The 23,193-nt window shown below is 45.5% G+C and overlaps 1 protein-coding gene and 1 long non-coding RNA gene across 2 annotated transcripts in view; one reads left to right on the top strand and one right to left on the bottom strand.

Moving 5' to 3' along the window:
• Positions 1-500: 500 nt before the first annotated feature.
• The window catches only part of setbp1 (SET binding protein 1), a 51,114-nt gene continuing 28,421 nt past the window's right edge, over positions 501-23,193 (bottom strand). The window contains exons 3-7 of the mRNA XM_008418821.3: positions 17,177-17,583; positions 14,624-16,537; positions 14,171-14,378; positions 13,019-14,084; positions 501-6,506 (exon numbers count right to left, since the gene is read on the bottom strand). Of these exons, the coding sequence (XP_008417043.2) occupies positions 5,998-6,506; positions 13,019-14,084; positions 14,171-14,378; positions 14,624-16,537; positions 17,177-17,583 (4,104 nt within the window). The 3' untranslated portion in view covers positions 501-5,997. The remainder of the gene's footprint in view (positions 6,507-13,018; positions 14,085-14,170; positions 14,379-14,623; positions 16,538-17,176; positions 17,584-23,193) is intronic.
• LOC103470401 (uncharacterized) lies at positions 20,158-21,362 on the top strand. The gene is made up of 3 exons (XR_014088912.1): positions 20,158-20,485; positions 20,783-20,892; positions 20,984-21,362. It is a non-coding gene; the product is annotated as an uncharacterized LOC103470401 (long non-coding RNA).

The raw sequence follows: 23,193 nt of genomic DNA, 5'->3' as shown, positions 1-23,193 counted from the left end.
GGGCAGCTCACTCTGCAACCATGGTAACAGGAGATTTTTACTAGTTGGCGGCAGCCAATAGCGGGGCACTTTTCGCTCACCTCCGTCCAATGACAGGACAGCCTCCAGCCCGGCCCACCTCGAACTGACACCGAAGGGGTTGTGCAAAAACGATTTCGAGATTGGCTAACGAGAACGGAGAGAGGATGTGTGCGCGCGAGTGTGTGTGTGTGTGTGTGAGAGAGAAATTCTGCAGTATAATCTGATGAGGGTTCCCTCTCATTTACCTGCAACACTGTAGAGTAGGACTCATTCAGAGAGAATCTTAAATTCAGCAGTGCAGTAACCCCGCTGCTTTCATCTCGCTCCATCACACCTCCCCACACACGCACACACACCCCCACGCGCACACACACACATGCAGGAACAGAGGCAAATCTCAGCATGTGACCAAGCAGTTTTTAGGGGAACAGAATAACAATACAATCTCTGACAGAAAGAAGAAAGCACGAACCACTGCGAGCTGTCAATAAAGTCATTTATTATTTCACACAATGGATAACATGAACAACTTCAACTGTAGTTCTTCTTAATAAGTGCTCAAGGCTGCCAGCCAACAGAAGGGTAGCAAAGAATGAGCATTTCTTTTTAAGGAAAGAGGAAATAAAATAATAAAAAAAGAACCTACAAGATCATGGAAGAGAAACATGACCAAAAGCATGCCAGCAGACATGGATATACATATATAATACAGGTATATATGTGCTTAAGACATATATCTGTATGCTGGCAAATGCAAATACAAAATATATGTGTATGCTTACACATACATACTGTGAGGAATATATGCATATGCATGTGCATCTAGTATTTACTCTATATGTCAAATATTTGCAGTTTTTAATATTCATACAATGTACAAAAATGCCTCATGAATTAAAAAATCCATTACAAAAAGAAACATATCAAACAATGTACAAGTCTTGGTTCAAATTCAATTGAAATTCAACTTGTCTAAAATATTTATGCATACAATCAAAATTGAGCATGCAAATAAAGGAGAGCCACTCTAGAAAAAGGTTTCAAATACACAATGTATACAAATTAAAATATGCCCACGCTGTTAGAAGAGCTCACTTTGTGCTCTACAGAAGTACGTTTATTGGTTTTCTCAGTGCCTCGTCTGCACTCTCAGTTCGGAACAACGTTATAGCTTCGAATGGGAAACAGATGCTGGAAGGATGACAACTTTTATGACTCCATGATATGACCCCCCGCCCTCCCTACCCTCCCTCACTCCAGGTGTCAGACTCCCATCACTGCATGCGATCAGGGGAATAAGACCAGAACGTAGTTGCCAGTTTGTCTCGTCCCACATGGTGTCCCTGTGGACTAATTGTATATTTAATGCAATATTACTGTAAGCTCAAACGCTGCTTACAAGCTTGATTTCAGTGCCTTACAAAACTATTTATACCCTTTCACATTCTATCCTGTTAAAACTGCAATTTTGTGGGGATTTTATGCGACAGAGCAACGCAAAGCAGCTCTTATTCGTGAAGCAAAAGGAAAATGATACATGGTTTTCAAAATAGTTTCCACATAAAAACACTGAAAGTGCAGCACGCCTCAAGTTTGATACCCTTAAATAAAATTGGATGACCCCAGCGGCCATTAGAAGCAAACTGCTGAGCAAAAGGATTTCACTTATTGTCAGTATGAAGCCAAACTTTCTGTACAGGCCTCAGATGTTTGTTAGAAAACATTGGTGAACAAACGTCATGAAGACCAATTCCACTTAATTCATCATATGGAAATGAAAAGACTAAAACCTACCAAGACATGACCGTCTATCTAAACCGACAGGCTGCCAAGGGGAGCATTAACAGGGGAGCAGCTGAGGGTACTTTGGCAACACTTGCAGGAATACACAGTTAACAAAGAAGCGTTTATCAACGGGAATATCATAAATCATGTTTTCATAACGGTGAGATATGGTTGTGGCAGCATCATGATGTGGGGAAGTTTTACTTCAGTAGGGACGGGAAACATGGCAAGAGTTCAATTCCAGCAGGACAAAGACTAAAAAACAGAGTGAAAAGTAGATCCAAGCATATTCTTGTAGTAGAGTGGCCAGGTCAAAGTCCAGACCTATAAATGAGCTGAGCTACATAGACCTGCAGCACAAGGCGACTCTTCAAAATATTGCCTAACAGGGGCTGAATGCAAATGACAGCCACAATGTCCAGTTTTGTTTTTTTTTTGTAAAAAGAAAACCATGTATCGTTTTCCTTTTATCTCACCAATATCAGCCTGAAACAACATCCACTGAAGTTTGCGGTTATGAAGCGGCAAAACGTAAAACGTTTGACCAGCTGAGCCAGACGGGCTGCTAACAGGACAGCATGAATCCCCACTCACAACTACATCTCCTCTGAAGTCTCCGAGTCGACTGAAAGCTCTGGACTAGGACAATACTTGTCAGTGTTAAAAGGCACCGGAGCATCGGCTGGTGGAGGAAGAGACGAAACAGACAGGACAGCGCAGACATTACCCGGGGCCTTTAGCGCCACCGTCAGAGACCACCGCCCCACCGCAGCACGGAGGAGTCGATACACAGCTAACCTCCACCAAAGACCCACACAAAGTCCTCTACCAAGGCAAGGCTAAGCACGCTAACATTAGGTTGAGAGTATTTTTGGTGTTTTCCCTTTGAGAGCTCCCCCAACACACACAAGCTTTCTTCGCGCTACAGCAACGCACCTTCAAGCTGCAGGCGGAAGCCAAAAGTCAACAGAGATCCCTATTTTTGGTCCAGTGTACTGCAGTCGGACCTCTGAGAGCTTTCACAAGGAAGTAAGGAAGATTATTTTAGCATTCTTTGTAAATTAATGAGCTGGGATAATGACCGTACCAAATAGGCATGGGTCGGTACGAGATTCTGATGACACGATGACCTTCAGCAAAAATGTCAGGTTAATAACAAAAAATTTAAATTATAACACCACAGCCTGGCCTAATTGCTTTAAATCGGAACAGAGAAGCAGTTAAAATAATATATTACTACATTTGAAATAACATTAATATTGGATTTTATAGCAAATAGTTATGATTTTCAATTTGATACATAGCTTAGACTAAAAACAAGCGGTTTGAAGGGATTATTGTAGCTTGCCCACTGTGGTTTAAAAATATCATCATATTAACAAGAGTGCTGGGTCGTGCTCCTTTCCACTTCATGGCCATTTGCTTTTCACACCTGGAAAGAAAGTGCTGGTTTTACTTTTCTTGTGAGCAAAAGTGACGAAACCGTCTTCTGTCAATTGAACAATCTGGACGAGGGAAAACCTTCAGCTATTCTTTTTAAAGCTGTCATTTCTTAGAAGCTCAGAAACCGACCCATGCCTGATACCAAGGTACTTTATTTGTGTGTTGGTGGAGACAGGTGGCGCTCTGGCGGGTTGATGGGGGCGGTCTCTGGTTAGGTATTCATGCGCGATGGACACAAAAACACTATTTACAACAAACACGTCAATACTGTAGTTTTACGTCTGTTTAAGGCTGTACTGCATAGAGAGGCAGTAAGTATAATTTTCTTGAAATGATAGTCACTTTCTGCACAACTTTGTCATTATTACAAATTATTACTGGTATTATTCACAATTCTCCTTACATGAGCTCACTTTATTCAGCAAATAAGACCACTTGTTTCTCTTTGTCGCAAAGTGGACCCGGAGCACGGATTTCGTTTAAGGTCACTGAAAGGGGAAATGGCCAGATGCATAGCAAACAATATACGCAAATGTGTGTTTTTTTTTATTATTATTTTCTCCTGACAGCTGCTTCTGTTCCTCTATTTGTCAGATAACTCACTCGTTAGGAGCGAGTGATGTTCAATTCCACATCAAAGACAGCGAGAAGAATCGATATCTCCGGTCAGAAGCAGATCTGACTCAGTGGTTGGTTTTTTTTTTCTTCTTCTTCTGCCACCGCTGCACGGCGGTTTCTAGGTCAGAACATGATGCGCATTAAACACAGCGAGTCCTACCCTTCCAGCTCTGTCAGGATGAAACGATCAGAAAACGAGAAGGACGCCGAGAGACGGCGAGACGTGAGGGGACACAGGCAGCGTCAGGGATCTGATGACATAAGACACGAGGGTCGATATGCACAATCGTGAACATGCTTGGGTCACTCTCGGGAGGGCACTCCTTGCCACTTTCTGTTTCTTCAGTCAAATGCAATCCGTGATAGAAAAGAAACATAAGGCACAAGTTGAGCTGCTGCAACTGAGAATATCACCTGACCCCCCCCAAAAAAAAAACAACCAAAAAAACAAATCCACCGGTCTGAAAACGTTCCCAAAGAAACACTGAACTATTGTTTATGACTGAGAAAAATCCAACCGTGATCCAAAGTCCCATATACTGATAAAATAAAAAAAGAAGAAGAAAAAGGAGTGAAACAAAAGGCTCATTGACACCGAGATCCAACATGGCTACATTCTACAGTGCACATAGGAATGCTTTACATTGCTGCCAATGCGGTGGAGAGTTTGCCAAACGTTAATACTTTCAAATACTACATCCTTACGGAGTTCTAAGACTTTGGTTTCAAAGTCGAAACACTGGATTTGCTTCACTGAAACCAGCTTAAGTAGAAACATAAAAGGGGAGGATGGGGCTGTTAATTGAACTGTCCAATTATGACTTACACTCAGGCTTCATTTGTTTTGTGTTGTTTTTTGTTTTTTAAATCCTTTTTGGCTGCGTGGCCTGCATATATAAATTGATTAAAAAAATAACGCATGCTCTCTGGACCGGACGCCCAACCCAGCGGATGCAAAGAACACATAAGGCTAGAACAAGCATGTAAGTGCTGCATTTTGATTGATGCAAGTGAACGGTTCTTCATAGTGCATTTAACAAACTCTAAAAGTTCAGCAAAAAACACATCCGACATTCCTCTTTTTACCCAAAACATTCCCTCCCCGCCCCGACCCCTGGATACAAACACAATAATGAGCGTATGAATGAATATACGTGGTATTCTTCTGTCTGAAAACATACTTGTCTTGAGTCACACCCATGTCTGTTTTTGGTTATAAAACAATACACACTTTCATTATCTACAATTCTATTTATTATACTGGAAGCCAGTACACATCTATGAGCTGGTTTTTTTCCCATTGTACAAGGCAGGCAACAGTGGACTTTTTTAGTTCTATGTACAGTCGGGGGACAAGTTTTAGCCACCGTATTGCCTTTTGATTCCCTGGCCAGGAGAGGCCTGAGCGAGACGGGAGAAATACACGACAGACAAACTGAAAACAAGGAAGCTCAAGGACTGCAGATTGAAAACATCAGTAGGAGCAAATCTGAGGAGAATTGGGGGTTAAACGGGGAAGATGAGCTGCCAGGAAGTGTGAATTTCTTCGAAAAGTGGGCGAGAAACCTTAGAAAATGATAAGGGGGGTAGGGGGGGATATCCCAGACATGTTAGGGAGGGTTAATTACTGATGTGTTATCCTGCATGTCTCACAAGCTTCCACAAAAAGGCAAAAAATAAGCAGAGCTGCACAGTTTTATATGAACCACCCCCACCCACTTCCCCTTTGCTGGTAAATATATGGCTAAAGCCACATTCAGATACTGTATCGTAAAGTACCATACACGTCACTGTATCAGATACATAAAGAATCACATGAAATCCTACTCTATCATAAGTACCACACACTTTTATAGCATCAGATTCAGTATCGCAGAGTACCGTAGAGTGCCGATGTGAAAACAGGTCCGGAGGATGTTTGAGAAGCCCGTTGTCTGGTCGGGGTTTCTGCAGACGGAGGGAGGCTGTCGCTCCTCCGTTACCGCTCCGCCGCCTGGGCTCCTCTCCACCGACCGGAGGAGGAGATACAAGTCAAAGTGCATCAAAGGGTTCCCGCTTTAAGGGCACTGCATCTGTTAGGCCTCAAGCAGCTCTGATTCTGGTAGCTGCTCTACCGTCAGTTCAGGGCATCTACTGACTGCCAGGGGCCCACAGTTGGTCCCTGCTGTGGCCCCTGCCTCTGCGTTTGCCCTCCTTATTCTCAGGAGGAGGGACGCATCGCGCCTGATGCACCACAGTCTCAATAGTCGCTGCGATGGAGTCGTGAGCGGGGAGCTCGTGAGACTCCAGGGCCAGACTCGGCCTGAGGCTGTGCCGACCCGGCAGGTTGTCGCACCTCTCCAGGACGGGCATCCCCAAAGTCCTGCCGTCACCTTTCCTGCTGACTGGAACGTCCAGACCTCGAGCGTTGGCCCAGACTTCCTCCCTCATGCTGGCCGGCTGTGACTCCTCCAGGGGCTGCTTTCGGGGCCGCCCGGGCCGCCGCTTGATGACATTATTTCCTGTTTTGGCTTGTCGCTGCAGACGCTTGGCACGCAGGATCTTCTGCACGTGATCAAAGTTCAAAGAATGCATCCTCCTGACGTCCTTCTGGATCTGTTCCACCTCACGGCGTTTATACCTCCTCTTAGCGGGGACACCTGGGGAGTAAAAGGGAGCGATTTAGGTGAGTAAATAGGTTGCAAAGCAAGCAGGAGTTTTCATGCAGGCATCGTGTAATTTAGCTCATGGAAGAAGGTCTCTTTTTTTTTTTGCCTCAAGAGCTTCCTGCTAATTTTGAGATATTCATGTAAGCTTTTCAAAGCCCAGCTGAGCCAGGAGAGCAGATCCTATCCTGTAATTGTCTGCTAGAGAGCAGAGAGGAGGAGATCCTATTCTGCTCGCAGGAAACCCAAAGAAATGTCTCCTTCAACCATTTAATGTGTCGCCACACAGAAACAAACTGGTGCATCTGGAGAACAGGCAGCCAAAAAAGTCACTCACACACACATACACACGCACACACACATCCAAATATCCCCCAGCATCACATAGACACAAAGAGAAAAACACATGTGCACGCATGCAGAAGGCCCCAACATGCAGGAATAATGAATTCAGCAGTTCAGAATGGCTGAGCAGAAGAAACTCGAGCCATATTGTTTCCTTCACACTGATGAACTGGGCAGTGTGCCCTTTACACGCTGTTCCATTCTTTCCCCTTCCCTCTTTCCCATCACTCTCTTTCTTCTCTCCTCTCCGCTCTTCATGGGAGGCAATATGCCGCTCTCTCATTTTCAATTAAACTGGAAACACTGCACCGTTTCATTTCCGTCTTCATTTCACAAACAGCTTCCTGATCTTGGGCCTGTTTCAGTCTCTCTTTTTGTTTTCGATCTTTGTCCCCTACACCGTAACCCCTCCTCCACACACACACACACACACACGCACACACCCAAAAAATTCCTCGTACCCTCTCCTCCCTGTCTGGGCACCGTTCCCGGCGCTCAGAGCTAGCAATAGCCAAAATGGAGGGAGAAGCACAATCGGCCGCTGGTTCCCAAATGGTCATTTCTTGTTTTGGTCCACAATCCTGCTGTTACAGCTTAGCTGGTTTTTGTTGTGATCCAGCACATCAATAAAAGTGTGGTAGGATTGTAAAATAATGAAGTTTATGCACAAGTTAAATGAGAATAGGCATGACATCATAAAAATGAATAAAAATATTCTAATTTAATAGGAACAACATAATCTGTTTTTATTTAATGCAGTTGGTCAATTAGCCCAGAATTGTAACAACTTTTAACATTACTTTAATAAGAGTAACGCAGGGCGTTCAGCTAGTACCCACACCATGTCTAGCCACGCTTTTCACAACCACAAATATCCCCAAATGCTCAATTCAATATTTCCTTTAAGCAGGGGAAAGGTGCAGTAGCCTTTTTTCAGCCAGCTCCCTGACAGTGTGCAGCAACAGGTGGGGGAGGTGCAGCTCTGTTTGATTCTAAGCTCGGTAGAGCTGAAGAAAACTCGGGTGACTCCAGAACCTTTTTTAACGTCTTACTTAAAGGACTTTAAACGGCAGCAGCGGCAGGACAGAAATATTTGAAGCACTTTTGAAACCAGCTCTGGTCTTTACATACACGTTATAAAACGTGTATTAAATGATTTGTGGAAACTCTGCTCCTTTTCTGTTCATGTCTTCTTGTGTCATCACAGTTTACTGTAACTGGGTGAAATATTTAACATAAATCTACGTTCAGATCCGTGTGAGGCTAAGAGGCTCGTCAGAGAACGGTTCGCTGCGTGTGCGTTTATTTTAGATTATTCCCATTTTCATAGTTGTTCCTCCGACAGTTTTCAATGAAGATAAAGATATTCTTCAATAATGGTAGTTTTAATTTTTCAATTATTCTTTTTCTAAATTGTTTGTTTACCTCTTTGCCCAATAATATCCCCATTTAATATCTTCTTGGCTCCATTTCAGAACCGTAAAAACACAATTAGTAGCTCTGTATTTAAACCCAAACCGTTTCACATCAGGTTTCACTTTGTTGCTGGGTATTTCCATGAATTAAGGTGTGTTATATAGAAGAAAAAATGCTTAATTGTCATCATAATTTTGTTTCATTGTTAATTTTCTCAAATCTTTGTAGTAGACTTTATTTCAATATATTTTGGGCTAATTGACTATTTAAATGACATGAATCATTATGATTGCTGATGAATCCAATGCCATCTTAAGGGATTTTGTACAAACATTTTATTTTTACTACTTATTTGAGTAATATAACTGTACTTACTTTAAGCAGTGTTTAGTAAATAACATTAAATCACCGTCAAAGCACATAAAAAAAAAATACAATCCTCCGGATGTTTGCGAATTATTGCGTGGCTGAAACATGCATTTCATATCGGACCAGCACCAGTTCGTAATTCTGAGTGGAAGTGCTCCCGCTGTGACTTCACAAATAACACAAGAAGGTGTGGAGTTTTGACTAATAACATTCAAGCTGCTTATATCAGCTGTATGCTGTAAATTTTCACTACGGTTGCCAAAAAAGTTAGAAGGGGCAGTGAAATTAGTGACTGCAGAAAGCACTCAGTAGCAGCGGTTTATGAGCTGCACAGAAGTGAGCACACACGCACACATGCACACTACAAAGTAGCAGAAATTTATGAGCTCCATACACGGAACATAAAACCGATGACCTTCACCGGCGCGAGGGACTCTACAGCGTCGAGGACCTGTTCCTCTGAGGAGCAGAGAGGCATCCCCACCTCCACGGCCCGCTTCGTATCTGACTGGCAGGATAAAGTCATCCTCCAAGCATGGAATACGATGAAAGTTATTTCAGGTTCTGTCTGCATGCAGATGTTGTAGCGTCATGTGAATCGGCCTTCCTGGCTGTTCTCGCTTCTTTCCAGATGTTTTAGATATTGATCTTCGTCCTCCGGCGTTCTGCTCTCGCTCCGTCTTACATTTTCCTTATCGTCTTCTCCTCATGCGCTCTTCTTCTCCTCAATATTTATGTCTGTTTATGATTTTAAAAGCTACCTCTGCTGCGGCTGCACTTTTCCCCCTCCATCAGGTTTTCATGGGAAATGTGAACTAATCTCATTTAAGGATGAGGTAAGCAGACAGTGTTCTATGCTTTACAGACATTAAGCTTCTTTTTTTTTTAAATACCGCATCTTGGCTCTGCTCATTACAGGAGCATTCTGTCATTTAGTAAATGAAATCGTGCATTTATGCAGTTATTCATGCAAAAGATTGACCGAGTCCAGAGTAGTAAACAAAGCCAATTATATTTTCCACTGCATCATTCCTGTGGTTTAAAGTAATTTTAATGACATACAAAAAAAAGAAAGAAACACAGAGAAATTATTTTTTCTACACATACTATACAACTGTAACTAGAGAAACTCCAACCATGCTGGGCAACCATGCAATTAGTAATATTAACAAAACAACCTCAGCAATGCCAATGTGGAAAACAACTTTTGACACATTCGCTACTGCAATAAAAACAATAATAAATCAACTGACTAGAATAGTTGCGACCAAACGTAGATCTGCCGCTACAGTCAAAGTTTTAAAAAGTTTCGGTTTCACACCGGCAGAAACTTTCTGAATGCCTCTCCTCTGGTTTAGAACCGATTTAATGAGATTCCAGAGTAAACGCCTAACTAAACAAAAATGGCTCCAACTTCATGAGGCTTAAAGGGATCTAGCATTGCTGCAGCCCACTGTTGCTGCACACTGCTGATCAGATGACTGAATAAAGACGCCTTTTTTTTTTTTTTTTTTGCATATGATTTGGACTTTTTGAAATATTTCTGGAAGTAGAAAAACATTATTAAAAATTATTAAAGGTAACAGAAAATATTCAAGTAACTATAATATTTTTAGCAACCATTTTGAAACATTTTACAGAGCAGCTTCTTCTAACTACTGGATTTGAAATCTGTTGTGAATTTTGCAGGTTGTGGATGATTTTCTTTTTTTTTTTTTTTTTTTTCCCCCCCTCCCCGTCCGTTTACGTGCCTGCATGTGCAAGCGCGCGCAGCAGAACTCATATGCACACGAGCCTGTATTTTAATTGGACTAAGGCGGTGAAGTGAAGCAGTAAGTCATGCTAGAGAAGGGGCAACGGGAATGGGGAATAGAGAAGGTAATCTGGGAGGAGGGGGAGACGGGGGTGAGAGGCAGAAAGGAAGTAAGTAGGAAGGAGAGAAGCAGGGGGGGGAGAAGTGGATGTGAGAGCTGTGGGAGCAAGGTAGAGGAGGAGAGCAAGGGCAAGAGCCGCAGAAAAGGCAAAACTGGAGGAAAAAAAAAAGGGTAAGGATGTGCAGGAGTAGATGAGGTACTATAACGATAATATGGAAGAGGTGGGGGTGGGCTGAGGGGCCGCGCATATGAGTCATCCGTCCTGGATCCCCTGGGGTGAGGGGGGTGCGTTCTGCCCGAGCCCCTGGCTTCTCCTCCCCACCACTGGACTGGGCCCCAGTCATTAAATCCCTGGCTCCCAGCCAGCTCTTTTAACACAGGCAAGAGCCTTTTACGGCGTGTCTGTAGAAAATAAATCACACTGTGTGAATAATATATCTCTGGCGAACGCATTGGCAGGAGAGAAGGAAGAGAGGGAGGGAGGGGGACGGAGAGATCGGTGAATTATGGTTGTCTCCCATGCATTACGTTCTCTTTATCCCCGGCCAGATGTGCTCGGAGACAGCCAAATACAGAATGTAACAAATTACACATTGCTCTCTGAGAACGCGGACCTAACCTGCACCCGAGTTTATTTATAAACAACAGCAGCTTTTGCAGGTACCGCATCTTTAGTCAAGAAAGCCCTATTAGCTCTGCCTGCATGGAGACACAGAGCGTAGCAGATGTCCATTATCACTGAGCTAGAGAGTGATCTCAATCTGCCGATGTTAACAGTCCAGTAACCTTGGCAGGTTAAGATCCCACACAGCTGCTTTGTAACAACACATGTGCATCCGCTCTCCCGTCACCGGCGTCGGAGCAATTAGTGGCTATGCGGCAGATTGGGCTTTGTTGTTTACATGCAGTGTTCATCGATGAGCATGTGCGAGAGGGAAACTTCATTTCCCTTTGAAAACTTCCTGGTTGCATGTGGGTTCAGTCAGGATCTCAGTGCGACGGGCCTACTGGGCGGCACCGACACAACAGGTGCAACTCGGCGCATTAGTTCGTTTAGTTTTAGTAGTTTGGTTCAAAATGTTGAACTGATGCACACGTCTCCATATTTCTGTTGAGGAATATGGCTTACAGTTAAATGAAAAGCAAGAATTTAGTTTCCCAGGTTATTAGAATGTCTTATGAGATCATTAATAACAGGAATATTTTAATGCCGACATATCTGCCTGCTGAAAAGTAAGTATAGGAGATGAGCCTTCAGTCAGGGCTCCCTGTGCATGAATAACTGGATCACTGCAGCGTGAGGTTGCTTTGATAGCAGCCTTCAGCTGGTCTGAGTTCCTGGATGTGGTGTCTCTCGTCTTCCTCTTGATGATGAGCCACAGATTCTCTGTTGACCCTGAACATCAGGCAACTCTACTTCAGACTCTGAGAACTTCATTTCCAAATGAATGAATTAATCAATCAATCAATCATCAGAAGATCGCCAACCCATTGTTGTTAATATTCAAGTTAAATGTAAAATTTACTTTCATTTGAAGATGAGACTTTTGGGGTTCTCTGGTTCAGCAGTATTTTGTGAGTCTTCTCCCATGGGAGGGCATTTATTGTGTGTTTTTTTTTACATTTCTTATTATGATAAGAATTCAGATATATTGTTATGACAAATTTCAGTTCTTGATGGTAAATAATGAAAAAAAAAACTGACAGTATGACATTAATGTTATTTTCACCATTTTCTCCACTGTTCCATAAGAGCAACAATAAGTACCAGTAAATGTGAAAACACGATTAAAAGCGGTTACTGTGTAAATGTTAGTGATATAAATCACACTTTTTAAGTAAGTGGTGTCCTGAAGAAGCCTGTTTCAAATGGGAATGGTTTCAGGAACTGTATTTGTGTTTGGGGTGCCATTACTGCTGTGCCATGCAGTCACAGTCATACCAAAAACAGAAATAAATAGTTTTTTTTTATCTATCCTTATCACAATAGCACAAAAAGCAATACATCTATATCGCCTACCCTTATTTCCCCCTTCACTTTCCTTTGGGCTTTCAGTGTAGTTTGGTAATCTGGCTCTACTTGTTGCGTTTTATGCTCTATTGATGTCCTATGTATTACCTTTCTTTTCCTCAGCTGCTCTGTCATCTAACACACCTTTGCTCTCTACCACTTTCCTTCCACTCAACTTTCCATTAACATGCCTGGAAACAGTAATCCAGTCAGCTTCTTTTAAATTTACTTTTTGTGACTAATCCTTCTTGTGTGTCAATGACAGGTAATCAAGCCTTATGACTGTGTAAAATAACATTTTCCATTAGTAAGAATCCCATAAATATTCTAATTTTGTGAGTCACTACAGTTCCACATTTTAGACCACAGTACTAAAATAAGTTAACCTTTTAATGTTCTGACATATTCAAATGTATGCTGCGTTGTTTGAAATCAAAGAGTGAGTGCTTTCTCTTCAGAAACAAACAGAAAGGTCGCAATGTGACACTTACCAGTGAGAGCTGGACTAGAGCACTCGTTCATCTGCTCCGGCTGCTGCCTGGCCGTTTGGAAAGACATTAAGCCCTGATCTCCGAAGACAGCGAGCCTAGTCCTTCTGCTCCTCCCGGCACACTCATCCTCCCGTAACCCCGAGAAAAGGTCAGAGGCCGCCTCCAACCGCTGCGATTGGCTGCCGTAGCCGCTCATGAAGCCCTTAGCAGGCTGTGCAGTCTGACGGGAGTGGAACTGGCCGTCGGCGAGTGCGTGGCCGGACAGCTGGTCCGACTCGAAAATCCCCAGGCCGGACCCCAGGTTGGGGCCCCTCACGTTGCCCCTCTGCTTCTCCAGAAGCTTTGAGGAACCCTGACCGGCCAAGTCCCTCCTCTCGCTCAGCATGCCGAGCCGCACGTTGGTCTTGGCGCCGCTGAAAAGTCCGCCCAACTCCTGGCGGTCCCGCGGGGAAAGGAGAGGCTCGTCCTTGTGCTTGTGCTTGTGTTTGTGCTTTCTCTTATGAAGGCGGACCCCGGCCAGACCGCCTGCACTGCCGCCGCTCAGGGAGCCCAGAGCCTCCGATCTCACAGTGGGGCCCTGCAGGGGGCCACTGGCACTGCGGATTTTCGCCCCCACCTGCAGTTTGGGGTGCCCGCTCGAGAGGAAGGCCTTTGGCGGTGGGACGGCGGGCCTCATGAAAGGAGACGGGGGTGCAGGCCCGAGCGAGTGGTGGGGCAGGTAAAACGGTGGCGTCGGGGGGAAGTAGCCTAGATTCAGAGGAGGTGCGTAAGGCATCGCATACGGCGCTGCATAGTAATTCCCCCCTCCTAGCGCATAGCCATATCCGGGGACAAACGGCAGCTTGGATGTGATCGGTTCGCTGGCTTTGGCCGGACGGCCACGCCTCCGTTTGGCCTTCAGGTCTGCACTCCTGCGCAGGTATGAGCCGGAGTCGCAGGCGTAGGAGTCGTAGCTGAGCGGGTAGTAATGGTGAAAGTTGAGCCGGAAGATAGACGGGTACGGATGCTGAGGGTAGCAGGTGTACAGCCTGTGAGAAACCCGCAGCTGCTGGAACTTTAACACAACCTGGAAGGCACAACAACATCATCACACCGGCTTAGCACTCACACTTTATCGCAGATGAAACAATGTTTCATGACGCCGTTACAAACCTCTTCCAGTTCAGAGAGAAAGTGAAGATGGTCCCGAGTCTGCAGGCATTTCCTCTTCCTCCGGTGATGTTTCTGCTTCTTCTCCTGCTGTGACAGATAGTTGTCCACGGCAGTAACCTTTCGTTCACAGCGCGGTCTGCTCCCCCTGGTGGACGTATCCAGAGCGGCGGCCTCCGGGGATTCGAACCCGCAGAGATCAAACGAGTACCTGCAAATACACGGCAGGAAGTTCAGAAATTGTAAACAGTAGAGTGAATGTAACTTGAAAAACAGTAGTTAGCAACCTTCCCAAACTTTGTCAGGTTACAACCAAAAGTTTGAATGGGATTTTATGTGAAGAGAAAATTCAATATAGTCTCCAAAATGTTCAACAGATAAAAATATGGAAATTATCTATATTTATGGTGATACAGCTAAATCAATGGTCGGCAACTTTTGAACAGTTTACTGTACCTGCGACGAGAGGCGGGACCCTTTTCGGTTTGATCCGAGGTGCTGTTGTTGTCTGTCCCGATCCCGCTGTCGCTGGGGATCGTCTCCTCGCTGTGGGACTCGCTGATGGGGGACAGGGTCACCTCCTTCACCGACGCCCCCTCCGACAGGTGGGAGGGTGAGTTAGCCAGGAGGCGAGGAGGAGAAAGTTTCCAGCCCCCAGAGAGAAATCCTCTTCCTGACGGTTTGGTGGGCAAGGCTGAGATGGGCTGCAAACTGGGCATGGTGGCGTCTGTGTTGCTGGCTCTCAGCGACGGAGCGCATGAGCTGGGAGACGAGTTGGTGGAAGGCACTGCAGGGCTGTCGTAAAAACTGGACATGGACAGAGACATCTGAGGCTTGTCCCTGCTAGCTTTGAGGGCCACAGAGCCTTGGGTCTCCGCTCTGGGCTTACGCCCTCGCTTCTTACCGATGTAGATGGTTCCTCTCTTGCTGACATTGATCTGCTTACCCAATCGAGCCTCAATGGTCGTCGCCATGGCGCTCATGGCTGAGGTAACTGGAGCAGAAGCCGACTTCAGAGCCAGAGAGCCGTTCTGACTGGATCCAGAGAGGATCTCGTTCAGGATGCTTTGCATTTTCCCAAGCTTGGTCTTGATCACCGCTCTGGGATGACCTCTGCCTCGCTTTATCTTCAGACTGTTGAAACCGTCGCTGGGAGACGAGGATGCCGCGTGCACCAGCGGGTTCAGCGTGTGCATCTTTCTCCTGCGACTTATCCCCGGGTTGGACTCCTTCGCCAGCGGGCTCGGAGGTGAGGTGGACGTGCCCTCATGAATCGTCTCGACAGTCAGGAGCGGCTGCTTCTTGGGACGTCCACGCTTTCTCTTGATGGGAGCGTGGACGGTCAGGCTATCGGTGTTGGTGTAGAGAGGACTGGAGGGGGTGATTGGGAAGGCAGAGGGCGGATCTGACAGAGCGGAGGGGCTGCCCATGCTGTCTCTCTGAGGGGAGGTGAGACTCGTATGACTTTTAGCTTTCAGGTAGGACCACCTTTCGTTGGCCTTGGTTGGCCTGGAATTGGCTGCAGGGCTGCTCCCAGTACTGGGACTGGGACTCAGGTCCATCCTCGGTCTGGGACTTGGACTTGGACTGATGTTAATCCTGGATTTAGGGCTGGACGTTGGACTCAAGCTAACTCTAGAGCTGGGGCTGGGGAGTCTGGGGTTCATGCCAAGACTGGGTTTGTTGATCTGATTGTATGTTGCCTCTCTGAGTTTCAGGGAATCTGTGAGGCTCTTGGGTCGGCCCACCGGGTTTTTCTTCACCCTGTTGGAGCTCAGATCGGTTTCCAGGTCAGGTCCGCATGTGCCCGCCTCTCCTCTTTCTCCCCTCTCTGCTTTATCCCTCCTATCAGCTTTGTCTGCCTTTTCTACCCTCTCTGCACTGCCGTCCCTGTGACTTGAAAGTCGAGAATCATTTTTGTGGACCTCTATCTTGTGTGCCATTTTAGGTTCTGGGGGTCCGGCCGGGGGCTTCTCTGGAGTATCCAGAGTCTGCTGCTGGGACCGCTCCTCCATGGAAAACGACTCATCAAATGAAGACCTCCTCCGCCTTTTTCTTCCTTTCCCGTCCTCCGCCTGCACAGGCATTCCTCTCTCTTCTTCATTGCCTCTCCTCCCGGTGTTTGCTTGGTCTCGCTCGTCTTTCCTTCGTTCCTCCCTTGCTTCCTGGAACTGCTCAGCCGTCCCCTCTTGCCTGTATCTCTGCCTCTCTTCAGAGTTAGCGGGGCTCTCCGACTCTCTCTCCGACTGCCTTCCCCAAGGTGCATCAGCGCACTGGGGGTTTGTGAACATCCTCTGAGAGTCTTTCCTTCCATACTTCCTCTTGATGTTTCCAAAGAGCTGTTCACTGACCTCCTGCAAACCCTTTCCCCTACGGAGAGGGGGATGCACGAAAGAAAGATTAAGTTTCATACATTCAACAATCATCTCGAACAGTGCATCTATACAGCAGGGATGTCCAAACTATTTGTCACATGGTAATAAAGCATGCGATTACTTCAGTTAAGCAAATAAAGTAGTCAGATTTGTTGCTGAAAAGGGATGTGTAAATTATTCTAGATCCAAAACTTAAAAATGGTTATGCACATTTGCCTTAATAAAAATAATTGTGCAAATTTCCTAGGTTTCACTTGGGGGAAAAAAGAATGCAATTAAGTAAAATCTGATCAATAACATTAGGATTTAGGTCACTCTTTCTTTGAAAAGGTTTGCTGTATTAAATTTATGAAGTTAATTAATAGCACTTTGGGGTGCAGCAAAGCTTGCTTTTGAGCAAAAGTCACTGGTTCTGGCAAGAGAATGCAAAAAGCGGGGTTATTTAATACAATATTTTACATAGTGATAATTTTTTCTCAATTCATAGAAAGTCTCCACCTACATCAAATATCTGTGCTGGGGGCCCAAATTTGCATCTTTATGGAACTGAAGTCAGGATACACAGTCAGTCCAGGGGTCTGCAAGTGGCCCCCAGGCCACATATTGGACACCCCTGATGCCCATCAAACCCTACCTGCTCAGTGAGGTGAGGTTGAGAATGCTGGCGTCTGTGACCACCGGCAGCTGCAGGTCCGGAGTCATTGATCTCTGAGGAGACGGGCTTGAGGTCGCCACCCGGGAGTAAGGCTGCGTCGTGTCGAGCGAAGAGCCTCTGCTCCCTCCCGCCAAGTCTCCGGATGACTCGACGCCGGCCGGTTGCCCCGGCAAGGAAAAAGCTGCCGCAGACGTGATCCAATCGGGACCGATTTGGTGCTGCTGCATGTGACTGTGCTGGAACTTCTGACTGAGGCCATGCTGCGTTTGCTGGGCGCTGGAGAGAAGGGCGCCGCGCGGCTGGTGTTTGGGTGGAGCGGGATCACCCAGTAGCTGCAGAAGACCCCCCTCTCTCTGCTCAGGCATTCTGAACTGGCGCTCGTAAGTCTGGAGACAAGAGAAGACAAAAGAATCTCACTGTTTACTCAGAGAACCAGAGAACAACTTACAGCAAACAGCTGCAAGGGACAGACTGATAGCTGCATGGGTAAATAGAAACGACTACCATCACCATTCAGTTAGCTTAGTGTACATTTTTCATTTTGTAAGCACTCTTTGAATGAGTGAACCACGGAGTTCTGATATGACATTCATCTCTATTCATAGTAAAACCGAGGATTTTAATACATCTTTTGTGTGAGAGCAAACAATGCGCAGCAAAACAAAGGCCTTGTTTACAGAGCAATTAAATTCCTGTGGCAAGGATGTTTCATGCTGTGAGAGCAGGGAGGGTAGAGTTGGAGATGTTTGAGCTCACGCAGTATCGCAGTAGCTAAACCCAGCCTCGTCGCCGCACCTTTCTGACTCAGATCTGGACTTCATTTGTATCTTTTTGATTGTCAGTTGAGTGTCAAACAAATCGAATGTTTAACCGTTAGAAATAAATTTTCAAAGTCATTCATTCCCCTTTGAACATTTCCACATTTTGTCATTGATAAGCTTCTATGCATGTTATTGGGATTTTGCATGGGGAGAAAGAAAAAAGGTGTGTTTCTTTTACATGTTTTACTAATAAAAATATAGAATTGGTGCTTAGCATTTGTTTTCACTCATGCTTTCTCTCTTTGCTCTAAATAAAATTCCACGTTTGACAAATTGTCAAGTCTTTCATTCTCTAGACGTGCAGAGAAAATATTTACTCAAGAAAGACTCATTACAGATGCCTGCCACACTTTTCAGATTATTAGTTGCAAAATACGTTGAAAACCTATCTATGCTTTTAATTTGAAACTACTTTGTGTTGGTCTATCGCATAAAATTCCAATAAAGCACATTGAAGTTTGTGGGTGTTAAGTGGCAAAAGCAATTGGTTTCAATACTTTATCAAGGCATTGTACTTAATGCATAAGCTACATGTGCAAGACCTCAATGTGCTGCATCAGACAAGACAACCGTGCCTAATGTATCACTGCTGCATAATCAGTGTACCGCTGGAAGATGAGAAATAGAGCAGCGGATGGCCTTTGTGGTTTAGCCTGTTATTAACAGACTCAGTATGACGCAACGAGACACTGTTACTGCTGCACAGCAGGGAGATGTAACCTAACCACAGGTTTGCCTCTCATGGTCATGCACACACACACGTCGACGCGCCAGTGCACACACAAAGACACCCTCACACTTCCATACAGTCAATTTAAGTTTTGAACGGTTTAAAAAAGAAAAACAAAACAAACAAAAAAAAAAAAAAAACGAGTTCTCTATACGGAAACACAAAATGCGTCTATGCGAGCAGGTGCTCTGCAAATACGTTGTGTGAAAACGTGTAATGCACACACAGGGCATTTGTACACCCTCCATTGTTCACTGTGTTAACGTTTGCTCCTGCTTTCATCTGCTCAATCCCCTCAACACTTTTCATGCCATCTTGTCTTCTATTGGAAGTCAAATAGTGAGAGTTGTTTCCAGAGTCTGTTCACTGGCAAAGCACAGAAACACACACACACACACACACACCCACACACCCACACACACACACACACACACACACACACACACACACACACACACACACAGCAAGTTGCACAGCACATGGGAAAAAAAACAAAACACGCCCAGGCAAACAAACACTAAGCAGCGTAAATGATTAACAAAGCCAGCAAATGCATGCACTTCAGCGCACACCCATGCTGCCATTTATCTCAAAGCTCACAGAGTGTGTGCATGCGCACGCACTGACACCAGAGAGGAGAGCTGGAGAGTCCAGAGAGGAGTAAGATGACAGGCACCTGATACACGCTCGCTTTCTCATTTAACCTGTCCTAGAAAACCTGCTGCTCTGGGTTAAAGGAGGGCAGCCATGACAGAGACAGATACTAAGGGGAGCGGGGACGTCGGCGGGGACGTCGGTTTAAGACAGACAGTCTCACACACATATGCACCATACACATCCTCCCCACCGACCACAAAGCAACCACAGAGAGATAATAAAAGCGAGGAAACATGGAGGCAAAAGAGGGGAGAAATAAGAAGACAAAAATACAAATGGTGCTCCAGCACCACCAGTACACACACCTCCCCTTTTTCCTGGTTGAGCCTGGGTTATATTGGCACCAGTTCAGCTTTTTGTTCTTAGTTTCCTCCACCACCCCCCCACCCCGTCTCTGTGTCTCTCTGTGTGAGGCATTTCCAGGGAAAACGCACACACTGTCTGATATTCACAGTCAGATGTAAATAGCGGTCATAAAGAGTGAGCTGCCGGTACTCAGGGCTGTGTTTTAGTCAACAAAGTGGATCTCAGAGTTGTGCTGGGCTCTTTGTTTCCAGATAAGGTCAATGTCAGCCTCAACCTGACAGGCGTTCAGCTGAGAATAGGCACGGGCTGCTAGGAGATGGATGAAATACCTCAGTTTCATCAAACAGTTATCACTATAGAGAGGATTATTATGTCTAATATCAATCCAAGGCCCTCTACTGCTAATTTCCAAAAGCTTCCTGGACAATCAGAACTTCAGGGAAACATCTGTGGCATCTTATTTCAAACAAGGCTGTTTAATTCCTTCCTTCGGCCACATCAGGTTCTCTCTGTCTGTCTGCAGGACTGGTCTCTCCTGGTACTGGCTTTTGGGCAGCCATGCCTCTGCCAGTCCTAAGTGTGTGAATGAAAGATTTGCTACATTTTCTTTTTGATGCGCTTTGCTTTCACTCTTGCGCTCTTTAAGACGAACCAAACCCTTTGAAGAACCTGTTCACCTCCTCGCCTGTGGTGGCGCTGCACCACGAACCAGTGAAGGAAACGACAAGAAAACCTCTGAAGAAAGCATCAGCACAACTTCCGTCTTCATGAAATGTAAACAAACAAACAAACAAAAAAAAAAAACTCGCAAATTTGTTTTGGATGCCGTCCCCTGTATTCCACCTTCTGCTTTTGGAGCGGTCTCCGGTCTGCTTGGCGTTCATTCGGATTGGGTCCGAGTTTACCTCAACCGAACCGAGAAATGCGTTTTTAGGCTGACCAGAGTTTGCTGTTTTTGCTCTCTGCTGCCCTTTAACAACTCTGGCAGCGGGCTGAAAACTGCTAAACATGGATCTGTTGCTCCTAACCAGAATATTCGCAATTTCTTTTTGTGTTACTGTTAACCTGCAGGAGGGGGCAGCAGTCAGGAAATTAGGACATCAGCAGCACAAAGCGTGGACTCTGACCTTTTAACAAGCACAAGACCTGCCGTCCGCAACCTTTCCCTCTGCCATCTACAGGTCTCAACCAGCAGAAAGAAGATAAGGATAAAGATCGCTGAAGCACATTCAGTCCTCAGTTCCTGTTGTGCATTTTCCTTCCTGTTGACAGCCTGCTCTGGTCCCAGATCTGCGCACACCTGTAAGACGCCGCCACTGTTCCACCATCGACTCCATGACACCTGAGCGCCCGCCGTTTCTGAGCCGCACACATTCCTCCTTCAGCGGTGATGTAACCATCAGATAAGGTCAGCACGCAGCAGCTCGGGAGGTCATAGATAATATGTGACTAAGTGCTGCAATCACCCAACTGAAAGGCACTTTGCAAATGAGTCAGCATAAATTTACGGACAGATACGTGGGCGTGCGCCTGAACGCATCACTCTCAGCCTCTCAGTGGGCTTTTATAAATTGAGATCTGATCTGAAAGTTAAGTATTGCTCTCGGGGTTCCCACAAATGTTCCAGTAAAAATTTCCACTCCTTCCCAGACTCGAGCCTTCAGATTTTTTATGGCAGATTTTATGGCATTAAGGACATTTCAGCACAAAACATTTAACTAGTTGGGTTTTATTATCTATGTGTTCCACAAATAAAGAAACAACACAAAGCCAAAGTTGGCTTCTGATTCAGCACGGCAATTAAGGGCCATTTCTCTGCTTGTTGGGATCTGGACGGATTAAGATGAGCTCAGTTTCAAATAATACTTGGACTCGCATCTGGACAGGGCCGTCCGAGCTGAGCAGAGGATGTAAAGCCGCTCCAGTCAGCTGAGACTAAGACCCAAGCTTTTTGGTCTGCACCCAAAACCCTGTGGTGGAAAACTAACACAGTGGTGGCAGCATCATGAAGGGGATGCTTTTCTTCATGAAATACTGAAACCTAAATAATCTCCATTTCAAAATCAACAACTCTTGGTCTCAGATCTAGATCTGTTCTGGGATATCAAGGCGATGTAAAATAGAAACAAGATGAAGGAGGTGTAGTCCTTTCAGGTTACACCTTCAATTCATGATCCAGTTTAGTTCTTTGCAACCTGCAACCAACTGAAAAGTCCCCCAGTGGGACCTGGTGGTGGCAGTATCATGTTTCTACAACCACTGATCACAAAGAAGACGTCAAAATGTGAAGAATATAGTTAAAAACAGAGAAATTCTGGGATTAACTGGTGGCAGCATCATGCAAAGTTTTTTTCATGAAAACATTAGCAAGATGTTGAAGTTGGGTTTTAATTGGGTTTGAAGAATTATTTAACATCTTTTTTTGGAGATAACAGAAAATTCAAGCAATTTCTTTTTCAAAATCTTTATGTCCAACCCAACATGCGCTCTGTAAACTGAAACAAAGCTTGTTGACCTGCATATATGCTACTATGTGTGACTAAAAACCAACACTGCACATCACCACCCCCACTGTGACGCATGGTGGTGGGAGCATCATGCTGTGGCTTTCAGATTAGTTCCTACACACCTGAACACAGACTGAAGACTGAAAACTCAAATACATTTTTCCATGCTCAATTTTATTTAATCTAGACTCGATTCTGCTTTTCCAGACTATTTGTGATCGCATGTGAGCCGCGTTCTCTCCTCTCCCAGTCGGATGGCGAGCTGAAGCTTCTTCCCGTCTCGCACAGGCAGACCGATCAGCCCGCTGCACTGGGAAAAGAACACCCTAAACAGGCACACCCAAAAATCTCAACATCCCACCACACGCACACCGGCCCACGCAAACACACACAAACACAGAAATCCTCGTGCCCAGACACACACAATCGCGCTGCCCTTCAAATAGTTTTTCGCAGCCTTTTATTTGGCAGCGCGCCCAGCGGTTAGAGTGTTTCATTTTTCCTGTGTATGGAACTGGGCAGCTGTCCAGGCAAACACACAAAGAGAAAGAGGGAGCGCGGGGGGAGGGAAGAGGCGAAGGAGGTGGGGAGGAGGAGGAGGAGGAGGAGGAGGAAGGGGTGGGGGGCTGTTAGTAAAAGAATGAGAACAGCAGAATGAGAAGGGGGGGGGCAGAAAAACAAGAACAGAGGTGCCTGGACTCGTTTACCGCCACTTTCCTCTGAAACCTTATGATTGATATGATCCTGTCTTTTTCCCTCGCTCTCACCTTGTAGTCTTGGTTTTAACACCATGTAGGAACCCAACATCCCTCCCCCCCCCTCCCCCCCACACACACACCATGCCCCTGTGCACCCTCCCCTCCACCCTTCCTTTCACCCCCATCTCCTCGTCCTTTTCTCTTTTCTTTCGTCTATTCTGGAGCTGACCATTCTCCTCCTGTGGGAACCGCCACCCTCCTCCCCGACATGCCCGCT

Source organism: Poecilia reticulata, chromosome 9 (assembly GCF_904066995.2).
Source record: "Poecilia reticulata chromosome 9, P_reticulata-male-v2, whole genome shotgun sequence".
Taxonomy (NCBI): Eukaryota; Metazoa; Chordata; class Actinopteri; order Cyprinodontiformes; family Poeciliidae; genus Poecilia; species Poecilia reticulata.
This window is presented reverse-complemented; position numbering and strand designations above follow the sequence as displayed.